This window comes from Arachis hypogaea, chromosome 2 (genome assembly GCF_003086295.3).
Source record: "Arachis hypogaea cultivar Tifrunner chromosome 2, arahy.Tifrunner.gnm2.J5K5, whole genome shotgun sequence".
Lineage (NCBI taxonomy): Eukaryota > Viridiplantae > Streptophyta > Magnoliopsida > Fabales > Fabaceae > Arachis > Arachis hypogaea.
In genome coordinates this window covers 11,770,822-11,783,698 of record NC_092037.1, presented here as the reverse complement: position 1 = coordinate 11,783,698, position 12,877 = coordinate 11,770,822, and the positions used below count along the sequence as shown (strand labels likewise).

Genomic DNA, 12,877 nt, shown 5'->3' with positions numbered 1-12,877 from the left:
AAAAAAGATTTTTTTTTTCTTTACATAACTATGCCCATCATTAAAAAATGATTATTAAAAAAATATAGGCAAATGCCTAATAATTTAGTTAAAAGGTTTCAAATTCGAATTTTAGAAATAGTTAATATATTTTTTTATAGATTATATATGATAAAAATATATTCAAAAAAGAGTTATACATCAAACTTTTCAAATGTCACCATTAGATATAGGAAAGAAACATTATCTATATTTGTGGTTTCTATCTCATCTCTACCCGCTCAATATATTTATAATATATATAAATATATAATTTTAGTATATATATAATATGTAATATATATAAAATAATTAATAAAATAATTAATTATGTTATATTATTTTTAAAATTTTATTTTAATTTATATTATATATGTAATAATAATTATATAAATTTTAAAATTTAATTTTATTTATTGAATTTTAATAATATATAATTGTATGCCCACACAAACATATTAAGATTCAATTTTTTACTATCTATAAATAAGAATGAGATTAATTTTATGTGAGTTATTATAAGAGAACGAGATTAGATACAACAAAAATTCGTCTCTATATATCTCATTATCACAATGTTATCTCTATATAATAGTAGAAGTAGATAATATATATATTTTTTTCTCATAAATAAGTACATACAAATTGAATATGTATAATAATTAAAAGGTACTTGTAATTTTTCTTTAAATAATTATGGTAATCATTAAAACAATGCGTATTAAATATAAAGGTCAGCCTTAATTTGTTTATATCCTTTAATTTTTACGAGTGATAAATAGTTTCCACTGTGCTAAAAAGATGATAATTAGGTAATATATTTTAAAATAGTGATAACTTTGATAAATAATTCTTAAAGCAGTAACAGATAAATAAAAGAAAAAAAGTTAATTTTGTTTCTATCCTTTCCACAACGTTTAATGTTTGTTACTACAATTTAGCTTTCATATATGTGTTTTTTTATAGAATTTTATTCTATAGTGTGCATTTATTTTGTCCTTTACAAATTATTTTCGGTAGAGACTAATCGAAAAAGTTTTGTTTTAAAAGAATTCTTAATCTGATCTCTATCTATTTAAGCAAAGAATAACGTAACTTTTAAGTTTTAACAATAAAAAATAGACAATGTTATTTCTAACTAAATCTCGCTACATAATTAATAAAAATTTTACTGATTTTTGTCAATTTTTATTTATAGTTGTATTTAATAGAAATATTTTTATAGATGTGTTATATCTAATAAAATATTTTTTTTATATGGATATCTAATGAAAGTATTTTGAAAAATATGTCTTCTTATACATGTCAATACTAATTATAATTAAAATATAATAATTAATTATTGTTGATAATAAATTTACAAATAATATATTGATAATCTATACTTTTTCTTTCTAAATTTGTTTTGAATGTGTTCAGACACCAAAAAAATTTTATTTTGTATGAAATATATATAGATGAAAAAGATTTAATTATTTTATTAATTTTTGTAATTTTATTAAATTTATTATTAGATTTTTATTTTTTCGATTAAATTTTTATATTATTTTAATTTTATAATTATGTTATTTTTAATATAAAAAATATTAAAGTTAGAATATTTTTTGATAAATTAAAGATGTTTGTAATTAAAAACTAATTAATTTTTATTATATATATCTTAAAAATAATATTCTATTAATTTTAATATAAAAAAATTAATTATAAAATTAAAAATAATATAAAAATTTAACAAAATGATGAAGACGAGCATAATAATTAACCAAAAAAATTAGCCACAAAAGGTGGCTATATCAACACTTAAATATTAAAAAGAAAAAAAAAAGAAAGAAAATTGGAAAACTCCGGTTCTTCACTGCTCCTCCTTCACTCATTCAGTCATTCTTGCTCAGTAAGGAGCACAAGGGAGAGAGTAGCTGGAAACTCTAGTAACCTCTTTCTCATCTCGACACCACCCTGTTCTTCCCTTCACCTCGAAGCACCGAATCAAACTCTCTCTCTGTTCTTTGGATTCTGATCTAAATCTACTGTGTAAAGTAATGTGCTTCCAGCAACAAAACTTTCACTCTTCATAGATATGAAATGATGATGATGAAGCAGAAGCTTCTACTTCTACTTCGTTATCGCCGCAAAAATAGGGTTCTCTTTCTCTCTCTTCTCTACCTCTCTGTCCTTTCCCCTCTTCTCTTCTTCTCTCACAGGCTCAACCTCCTCTCTCCACTCGGTAACTGCGTTTTGCTACTTTACAATGTCGTTTTATTTTTATTTATTTATTTATTTGTAAACTGATTTGGTGCAATTTCAATGTCGTTTCAGGGAAAGATTTTCTCGAAGACTTATATCGCGTTGTAAGTAATTTTGTTTCTTTTTCGATTTAATGCTGTTTTTTAACTTGGATAAATCAGTAATTTTGATTCTAATTTGACTGATTTAGCTGAATTTTTGGATAGATTTTTGGTAATGATTAGCTATGTGGCATTGTTTGTGAAGGAATTGTGTAATTAGGCATATTTATTTATTTATTTATTTATTTATTCGAAGTTTGATTTCTATTACTGTTCTAGTGTCGGTGGTGCACACTGCACAGGGCAATTGGATTTTCTTGCGCTTTTCTCGGATTTTGGATTTTGGATTTTGGTTCCCGTTTAAGCTGGAAGAAACTTTATTCTGCTTTATCAGCGTGAAAATTGGATTGGTACTGCTATTAATAATAATAATAATAATAATAACAACGACAATTAATTGTGTAAAACTCTTTTGCTTATCATTGCATTAAACTTGGAATTTTAATTTCTATGCAATGTCAATACAAAACTTTTTAATTTCTAATTGGCTACTCTTTTAATTTGACACTTTTTTTTTTCTTTTGGAGATAGTGGGTGTGGAAATTGACTATTTTGTCCAGGTGGCAATACCTATTACATAGGGCTGGCAATGAGTATAGGGTAGGGTAGGGTTTGGACTCTACCCTAACCCTACCCACGGGTTGAAAATTTCATTAAAACTCTACCCTACCCTACGTGCGGGTTGAGAATCTCTCAACCCTAATCCTATCCGCACCCTAAAATTCTAAACCCTAACCCTACCCTACCCTACCCTATCTGCAGAAATATTAAATTTTTTCAAAGTAAATATAAAATTTAATTATTTCGAATTTTATACGTATTAATAACATAAAAAATAAAAAACTAATGTTCTAAATTATTAAATCAACTAACTAGTTTAGTGGTTGTTCATTTATTATAAGTCATTACATAAGAGAGGTTGTGGGTTCAACTCTTACTTCCTTCTCTTATATAGAGAGATTTTTATAAAATATGTGTTATATATGAGGTGCGGGTAGGGTACACCCTAAACCCGTACCCTACCCTACCCGCAGGCATACCCGGACCGTATCCTACCCTATCCGAACGGGTTGGACCGGATTGGGTACTCATGGGTAGGGTATGAATTGCCAGCCCTACAGAGTATTACATGCATTAATAATGCAAATAATAATTATATACTCTTACGTTATCTCTGATTTTATTCTTATTGTTTCAGGCATACAAGACAGATAGCTTGAAGTTGAATGCTGTAGAACAGGTAGTGCGTAGTGGAAGATTTGTTTGTTAATTTTTTTTTAAAAAAAAAAGAAGAAAAGAAAATTCTACATCATATGTTGTGAATAAGAAAATTCTTTTCCAGTAATTGAAAGATAAGAATCTAGTATCATTATTGTTATTTTGTAGTTTTACCGTTGTGATATAGTGCCTAATATTGTGATTCAGGAGGGTGCTGAAGAATTAGAAGAGCCAAATCATGTTGTTTATAAAGTAAAAGATTCAGTTTCAACAATTAATTACAATTCCAACCAGAATAATGATTCTGAGGAGTCTAGAATTGCAGGGCACAGATATGAACTTTTGGAAAGAAATGGTTGGTAATTGTTGGTTAATTTATAGATATAGTGCTTACATTTCGGTCTGTGCCTATGATACTAGAAGTCTAGAACTAAACAATTTGGTACTTTCTGAAACTTTCACCATTATCAAGTTACAGGATTCGACCATGATGAAATACGAAAACAGGGAACTAAGCAGAAAGAATCATCTTCTATGGCTGGAGATAAGGATATACATGTTCATTCACTTCGAATGCCCGATGATAACATCAAAGTGACAAACAAGGACTCTGGTAGAAAAGAAGGCAAACATAATCAGATTGTAAATTCTGAGTCTCATGAAGTGAGGAATCCGAAGATTGAAGAGATTAAGGATCAAATTCTTAGAGCCAAAACATACTTGAATCTTGCACCACCAAGCGGCAACTTGCGTTTGAAGGAGTTGGAGCTGCTAATGAGAGAGCTTGAACAGGCAGTTGGCGAAGCCACCAAGGATTCAGATCTGTCAGCAAGGTAAATAAAGTTTAGTTTCCTATGTATTTTACATTCATGCAAATACAATCTGGAAATTTCAGTAGAAAACTAATGTTTTTGGTCCCTGAAAGATTTAAAGAACTATATAACCTGATTTTTCATTTTTGTCCTGTGACGACTAGTTTTATCAGTTGAATTCTTGTATGTTTTAAATTTAATAGCTTCATTTGGACCTTCTATCAACAGCACTGTTTGAAAAGAACTTAGTTTGTACTTAAAAAAAAAAATGTAAGGAGGATTCAACTCGTTAATTAGAATTTGAGTGATCTCATTAAGACTTCTTGCATTTTCAGGGACCTAAGCATACTTTTTTTCTCAGATGTATAAATAATAATCAATGAGACATTTGAAGTGATATGAACTGTTAACAAAAACTGGCAACTTTACAATCTGTAAATGAGAAAAGTTTGCAGTGTTTTGCAGAGTATGAGACACATGGAGGCTTCGTTGTCTAAAGCTTACCGCATATTCCCAAATTGTTGTGCTATGGCTGATAAGCTCCAAGCAATGAAGCATACCACTGAACAGCAAGTTCGTTCTCAGCGAATTCAAGCAACATTTCTTGCTCAACTTGCTGGAAGGACCACCCCGAAAGGCCTGCACTGTCTTTCTATGCGGCTGACTGCGGAATACTTTGCCATGAGGCCTGAGCAGAGAAAGCTTCCAAATGAAAATAAGATTTATAATCCAGAACTTTATCATTATGCTGTTTTCACTGACAATGTTCTAGCCTGTGCAGTGGTTGTCAACTCTACTGTCTCTACTGCCAAGGTAACATACCTAAGTTTTCTGGCATATGGATTGGGTCCCTTTTATTTTGTTTGCCTTGCGAAACTTCTACTTTCAAGCCAATGTTGATGTTGTGACTCTTGATGTAACTCTTGAAAAATAGGAAAGGGTACTAGTAAAATAGCGGTAGGCTTTCCTCTGAAGTTATTTCAATATATGGAAACTTATACTTAGTCCTTTAGTGGTCATTTTGGATTTACGAATGCTGAAGCCACCCAAGTGTTCGTACTGCCAAAACCCAAAAGTGCTTGCCTACCCTGTTCACTATATTATTGATCTAATATTGTCAACCTTCCTTCAACATTGAGGCAAGTTGACTTTCTGCCTTTTTTAGTGAAATTTGAAGTTGATCCCAGGTACCTTAAAAGTAGTTATTCTTGGTGCAGCTTTGGTTACTGCCAATCTTGATGCAGAATCAATGTTAGTCCATTCGAGACCAGTAAAAGCTTTAGTGAGGAAATATGATATTTCAGAGTGGCAAATGTTAATTAAAAAATGAACATTCCTTTTATTATACCTCCATTTCCACATTCAATGCCTCTCTGCTGCAGTGCTGCTTGTAAAACTAAGCTTGCATATTATTTTAATTTAATTACATCACATATAACATTAACTAATGAATAACCAGTTATTTTCCAGTTTGGTGGAGCTCTTTTTAACTTCTAAGCTTTCTTAGTTTAAAGAAGTGTCTAAGTTGTAGCAAATATTAGATTAGATAGAGAGACAAAGATGATATATCTGTGTATGAGCTCCCCTAACAAGTCATTTAATTTGTCTCCAGTACCTGCACCAAATCCTTTCGCTTGTCTTGACTCAACAAACTAGGGATTCATTTTCATTATGTACAGCATCGTGACAATTTAACTAATAGATGAGAAACTTATTGATGTCGACTCCAATGTGAATGATTATTTATAGATTAATAGTGTCAATAACACTTGCAAGAACTTTTACATGGCAGGAACCAGAGAAGCTTGTTTTCCATGTAGTGACTAATTCACACAACTTACCAGGAATCTCAATGTGGTTCTTATTAAACCCTCCTGACAAAGCAACAGTTCACATTCAGAGCATAGACAACTATGGATGGTTTTCCAAGTACAATACCTTAGAGAAACCTAATTCTACTGATCCAATATATACTTCTGAGTTGAACCACCTTCGTTTCTACCTGCCGGATATTTTCCCTACTCTAAACAAGATTATGCTATTTGATCATGATGTGGTGGTGCAACAAGATCTCAGTGAACTATGGACCGCAGATATGAATGGAAATGTCATTGGAGCTGTTGGAACTTGCAAGGAAGGAGAAGCTCCATTTCACAGAATGGATATGTTCATAAACATTTCAGATCCATTACTTGGAGAAAGGTTTGATGTCAATGCATGCACTTGGGCATTTGGGATGAACTTGTTTGATTTGCAGCAGTGGAGGATGCATAATTTAACTTCTCTCTATCACAAATATTTGCAAATGGTATGACTAGAAAACAATCCCTACTTGTCAAAAGATTAATGGTTTAATTGTTTAAATATGTTTTTGGTTTTTATAAATATACAAGTCATTTTGATTTTGATTCCTTACTAATTTTACTTTGATTTTGGCCCCTTAGACCATTTTGGTCCCTATCGTTATGTGGTTTCTGTTAACTGATGATATGCCCCTCATTAATAATGACATGTGTCAATAACAACTTGAATTTCTATTTGCATGTCATCATCGTTTAACAGTCCAACTTGATAGCAGGACCAAAAGAGAAATTAGTCAAAGACTAATACCAAATACAAAAATGACCTGTATTTATAGAGTCTAGAGAGCAAAAACATATTTAAGAATGACTTGTAGGCATCCAAACTTTTGAAAGTTGATTCTCTCAATATAAGTATACAATTTTCTTTTGCATTATTAGCATTTGTATTTCAGCAGCTTGTATTTTTATTTTATTTTTTGTTACTCTGTTTTATTATTCTAAACTCTGATGCACTGAAACAAATAATGACACATTTTGGCTGGTGAATTTTTTCAGAACATTGGAATTCAACCTCTAGGGTGGCTCACCTTCTATAACAAGACAACATTGTTGGACAGAAGATGGCATGTTCAAGGACTTGGTCATAACTCTGGTGTTGATAGAAATGAGATTGAGCATGCTGCTGTTATACACTATGATGGAATCAGGAAGCCATGGTTAGATATTGCAATGGGCAGATATAAAAATTATTGGACCAAATTCTTGAAATTTGACCAACCATTTATGGAACGGTGCAATCTCCAGCCATAGTCCAAAATCTAAATTTTTTTTAATCTACATTAAATTTAGAAATACTGTTATTTAATTATTATTAAAATTGTTATTTATTATCATTTGTTGTTTTACAATTTTTTTTTCCATATTTAGTGATGTATGTATATTCTTAATTTTTGTTTTCTTTTTGCATTGGGAACAAAAGAACAAAGCAAAAGAAAACGTACCAAAATTACAATATAATATAACAGAAAGACAAGATATGAAAGATTGTATTCTTGTCTAAAACTCATTGTGGATTGATGTATTAAAGGCTGTAAGATTTTAAAATAGCATGTGAATACAACTCTTCTCTTTAAAATAAGTTCTAAATTAAAATTGAGTGAGAAAGTTACTAATGAAGACTTGATGGAAAAGTTGTATTCTATAACTTTGGTAACACAATTAACTTTAACAGCCCATGTAAAACCTATACCTTGGTAGCCAAAATGATACGACTCATTTGGATAAAACAAATTTCAATTAAAAAAACATTAATTAGGAGTATATTGTAATTATGGGTTTAGTAATATCTGTCCTTATTACACATATTAAAATTATGAATAGAAATTTTTTAATAGAAAATATATACATCTTAACTTTTTAATATATTTATTTTATATTTATTAAAAATTTTAATTTTGACAATATTATTATCAAAAGTAATAATTTTTAAATTTATTATTTAAATATTATTTACGAATTAAATTGAATGATCATATAAAATCAGTTATATTAAATTAAATTATTTATATAAATAATAATTTTAATACGCATTCTTAATTAAAAACTTTTATTTTTATTTATGAAAAATATTAGATGTTTAGTAAAATTTATTATTTTTAGTCAATAATTAATTAATAATATTTAAAAATATAAATTAAAAATATATTAGTAAATTATTAAACCAAAAAAATTAGAATGATAATTAAAACTAGAATAATTTATGAAAATAAAATATTTAACTTTTAAAATTACGAAAATATAAATTTTGCAATTTAAATACAAAAATATAATTTTCTACAAATCTATATAAATCGTTTCGCATTCAAATTGTAAAAGTTATATTTCCATAATTTTAGAAGCCAAATATTTTATTTTCATAAATTCTCCTTAAAACTAATAATAACAAATAATTTATTATTATTTGTTATTGGAAGAATCCAGTTTGGAAAACTGTGGAAGCTTAAAAAGAAAAATGGGGTTTGACAGGGGATTTGTTCTAGAAATTCTATAAACGCGCGAGTTCGGTGCAAAATAAGACGTTGCCACCTTGCCATCATTCATTCCTTCAAAAACCCTCCAAAACCAACCAAAATCACAAAACAAAACCCTTCTTCTTCTTCAAGATAAACATTATTCGCATACTGTGATTGTGAATTTTAGATCTTCTAATTGAATTGAATTGGTGCGATTATGGCTTTGAATCCTCAACTCTTACCAAATTGGATGCCCGTCCCTTTCGTCAACGAGATGTTCGTCTTGTCCAGAGATGGCGTCGAATTCGAAGTCGATAAGATTCCCGATTCTCCGTTAGTTTTCCTTCTCTTTCCTTTCAATTTTTCTTATTTTATCTTCAATAATCAATTATTTTGTTAATTACTTTCTTCAATTTTGGGTTAATTATTGATTCTATGGGGAGTGAAGACCTAATTGATACATTGAAAAACATAAAATCTATTTTGGCTCTATTGATCTGATATAATAGGAAATTTCGGTAGAGAGTTATTGACTGTTGCAATTTTCTGGTGGTTAAGCACTAGTGTGATCGATATTAGTAACATTATTCGTAGTTCTCAGGGACTTGTAGCTAAATGTTGCCAATGTTAGTTATTTCAAATTTGTGTACAAGGTGTTTGCTATAATGATCATTATTATTGTTTTTAATTTGTTTTTGGTTCATGTGTGCATGATTCAGAAATGCTGGGGGTAAACTCAAAACAAAGGGAACAATCTATTTGTCGAATATAAGGATGGTCTTCGTTGCAAAATCTCAAATTGGTCACTTCTATGCTTTTGATATGCCTCTGGTATGTTGTTTCTGCTTCTCTACTTCTTTCACGTTTGTTATTTCAGGTTATGCGCTTAATTAATAATTTAGAGTGAACTCCTATCTCGTCCCTTCAAATTTTGAAATGGCAAATTCATCCTTCAAAATTTTGGGGAAGGAAAAATGGTGAGGATTAGTTTTTCCACACAAAGGATTAATGTGTCCATCTTTGTCCAGTGGCAAGGGATGGATTTATTTGATATGAGAATCGATAAGGGAATGGTTAGGGATGACATTGGGGGGTTTAGGGCAGCCAACTTTAGGAATTAGAAATGTATAAATCCTGAACTGTCTTTGTAAAATTTACTGATTGATACCCTGATCCGTGACTCATTGAGATGAAAACCCCTGCACGATCCTTAGGGAGTAAAAGATATCGATCGCACTGGACGTCATTAATTAGACAGAGTCCCTAAAAGTGACTAATAGCTGATGAACTTTTGGTTTTCACGTTAAAGAAGACCTTGACATACATAGAAGTTAGAGCTAAGTTGACCCGAATCTAGGGATCTTTACCTTGCCACAGCCACAAACAACTTAGAATTCTAGGTGGTTCCAGGAGCAGCCTTCAACAGCTGAAGGTTTTATGAGTTATGCATCAAAATGAATGACCACAATCCACCGCCTCTCTTTTTGATACTGTCCAACACTATCTTGGAGATAAAACATTGAGGGCCAGGTAATTCTTTTAGGAGACAAATGTTGTTAGACCAACTAATCATATTAAGATTTGAGAATGAGAGTCTTGATTTGGCAGTGAGAGGAAGGTGGTGGAATATTCAGTTGGAAAGCTGGGAATATTGGTAAATATACATATCAATAGTTTATAATGAGAACACGAGTATGAAGTTGTCTAGTGTCTGTTCCATTGTTTATTTGGTCAACATATTTCTTTAAGCATCTTTGATGATGAAAGTGTTTCATGCCGTGGCATTATGAGTAAAATACATTTTACTTTTCAAGTGTAGCATGTAGCCCTGTTTTTTGTCGTATTACTTGTAGATTATCTTTCCTTACATCTTAACTCTTTTGAAGGATGAAGATTTACTTTTTAAGTGAAACTGTCTCTTTAACAGTAACATGATATATATGAATTGACATTATCAACACATAAGGCATTTAAAAAAAATGTAATTCTTTGAGGTTTGATTACTAAGTGACTTAGTTCCTTTGATATTTGATATGAAGTGACTGGAGGTTAACCTTGATTTGACTTAGTTGGAAAACTATTATTCCACTTAAAACTCGACCTTATAGTAATACAATGTACTTTCTTCTGCATTTTTGGTTCTGTATTGGTAACCATAAGTAGCACAATATATATATGCGCTATACTATTATTGTCTCATTATTTTTATTTTGCTGATCCTTATTTTTCCTTCATAATGCAGCTTTATGTTCATCATGAAAAATTTAACCAGCCAGTGTTTCACTGCAACAACATTTCTGGACAAGTTGAACCAGTAAGTATATATTTTCTATTTTCTAGCTAGCCACTTTTTCTCTGAGGTACCATGATTATTTGGTCTTAATCCTTGAACTTATGAAATTGCAACAGGTAGTTCCAGATGAGCAAAACAGAGCGCTCTACTCCACATACACATTCAAGATCTTGTTCAAAGAGGGTGGCTGTGGAACCTTTGTTCCTCTCTTCTTCAACTTGATTAGTGCAGTCAGACAGTATAATCGACAGCCATTTGTGCAGCCAACACAAACTTGGGTGGATCCGTTGCAGGCAGCTCAGACTCCTGTTGATGAGATGATGAGACATGCGTAAGTGAAACTTTTTGCTTTAAATTTATGTTAGTAATGAAGACATTAGAGTTAGGGAGAGGGTCCGAGTAGATAATAGGAAAGATAGTACGAACCTTCTTGGAAAAGGCTTGTAGAGGTTCTGGTGGATCAAATGAAGGATAATCATGTATCTTTAGTTAGATGGAGACCTAAGAAAACTTTGGAAAGATTGTTTAAGAGATTTAAATAATAATCTATAAAAGAGCACTATGGTATTGTTTGATCAATGTAACTGACGCTACCTAGTGAAAGAAAAAGGGGAATAATTCTTGTTTGTTGCTATGTTTCTTCAATAGGAAGATGATTGATTATCCTAACAAATCTTAATTATAAAACAAAGAATAAATTGCTTTTTAAGATTATAGTATACTACTTATTATGTCTTCCTCGTTTTGAATTTTTGCAGATACGTTGATCCTAATGATCCAACAAAAATATTTCTACAACAACCTGGTACTGATTCTCAGCTTAGGCGTCGGACATATCAGCAGCAGCCAGGTGCAGGCCAACAACTTTAAAGTCTCTGAAACTGCATCTTCCTTCTTACCCTACAGCGTAGGTGTTTATAAATGTGGAACTGGGTATTACTATTGCTGTTATGATAAACATGATCACGTTGTGCAATCAATATATATTGCTCTTTGAAGATTCTGATGTGTATGGTATCGACAGATATTTGTGTAATTGTGTTCCTTTTTTGATTGATGACCAGTGATTGGAGTCAGTTTACTATGAAGTGTGCAACATTTCTTGTACATAGAAACAGGACTTCAAATATATATATTCTCTCTCAGCAACAAATTGTTTACAGTGTCTCCACGAAAAGTGCTTGATTAACACATTGAATAGGATTAGTGCCTATTTGTAACAATAACTAAACGATGAATATATAAATATCGTTTACGCACTTATTCTTGGATCACACGATATATAACACTATTCAAGAAAGTTCATAATGTATTTACACATTGCATATAAAGTTATCTACATAATTTGTAGTGTAATTAAGAATTTGTGGGAACGGACCGAATTATTTTAAGTTTGACTACCAATTCTTTTCCACAACAGTCCAATATCCATGCACCCGTAAACACTTGTTTGGTTAAAGCTTCTTTTTCTTAAAAGAATAAAAAGGTCCCTTTACGTAAAAATCAAATGTCTTAAAATTTTAGCACTTTCTTCACAAGATTTGAAGTTTGTTTGGGTTAGTTTTTAAAAAAAGATTTTTTTTAGAGTTAATTTTTTTTAAAAGATCTTATGAAAAGGTAAAAATAATTTTATGTTTGGATATATCATACAAAAAGATCTTTTTATTTATTAATTATGTTTGTGTATAACAATATAAAAGTATTTTTTATTTATTTATCATATGAAAACATCTTTTTAAAAAAAATCTTTTTAAAAAAATGTAAATTACAATTTTTCAAAAAAGATTTTTTTTATTTTTCTAGTACTTTTACTTTTATTATTAGAAATTTGTCAAATACATTAAAAAATAAAAAAAGATCTTTTTTTGTTAAAATT

General features: G+C 30.2%; 2 protein-coding genes across 4 annotated transcripts; both read left to right on the top strand.

Annotated features, from left to right (window-relative positions):
- Window positions 1-1,805: 1,805 nt before the first annotated feature.
- Window positions 1,806-7,762, top strand: LOC112737679 (probable galacturonosyltransferase 6). 3 transcript variants are annotated; one of them, XM_072215167.1, is made up of 8 exons: window positions 1,806-2,242; window positions 2,335-2,366; window positions 3,562-3,603; window positions 3,792-3,936; window positions 4,054-4,414; window positions 4,849-5,206; window positions 6,186-6,701; window positions 7,252-7,762. In XM_072215167.1, exons 1-8 carry the CDS (start codon window positions 2,101-2,103, stop codon window positions 7,504-7,506), a joined length of 1,851 nt encoding a protein of 616 aa, XP_072071268.1. In that variant the 5' UTR covers window positions 1,806-2,100; the 3' UTR covers window positions 7,507-7,762. The 3 variants fall into 3 exon arrangements, with proteins under 3 accessions (XP_072071268.1, XP_025643481.1, XP_025643474.1); XM_025787696.3 differs by having other exon boundaries at window positions 3,789-3,936; window positions 4,060-4,414; XM_025787689.3 differs by having other exon boundaries at window positions 3,789-3,936.
- Window positions 7,763-8,569: 807 nt separating this feature from the next.
- Window positions 8,570-12,154, top strand: LOC112737675 (UPF0664 stress-induced protein C29B12.11c). The gene is made up of 5 exons (XM_025787677.3): window positions 8,570-9,041; window positions 9,428-9,539; window positions 10,951-11,022; window positions 11,118-11,332; window positions 11,760-12,154. Exons 1-5 carry the CDS (start codon window positions 8,926-8,928, stop codon window positions 11,869-11,871), a joined length of 627 nt encoding a protein of 208 aa, XP_025643462.1. The 5' UTR covers window positions 8,570-8,925; the 3' UTR covers window positions 11,872-12,154.
- Window positions 12,155-12,877: the final 723 nt, after the last annotated feature.

Excerpts from the sequence above, each read along its gene's own strand:
- LOC112737679 (XM_025787689.3), top strand. The coding sequence starts at position 2,101 with ATGATGATGATGAAGCAGAAGCTTCTACTTCTACTTCGTTATCGCCGC. Across the intron at positions 3,937-4,053 it reads TGAACTTTTGGAAAGAAATG|TTACAGGATTCGACCATGAT; the intron begins GTTGGTAATTGT and ends ACCATTATCAAG. Across the intron at positions 4,415-4,848 it reads GATTCAGATCTGTCAGCAAG|TGTTTTGCAGAGTATGAGAC; the intron begins GTAAATAAAGTT and ends AAAAGTTTGCAG.
- LOC112737675 (XM_025787677.3), top strand. The coding sequence starts at position 8,926 with ATGGCTTTGAATCCTCAACTCTTACCAAATTGGATGCCCGTCCCTTTC. Across the intron at positions 9,540-10,950 it reads ATGCTTTTGATATGCCTCTG|CTTTATGTTCATCATGAAAA; the intron begins GTATGTTGTTTC and ends TTCATAATGCAG. Across the intron at positions 11,333-11,759 it reads GATGAGATGATGAGACATGC|ATACGTTGATCCTAATGATC; the intron begins GTAAGTGAAACT and ends GAATTTTTGCAG.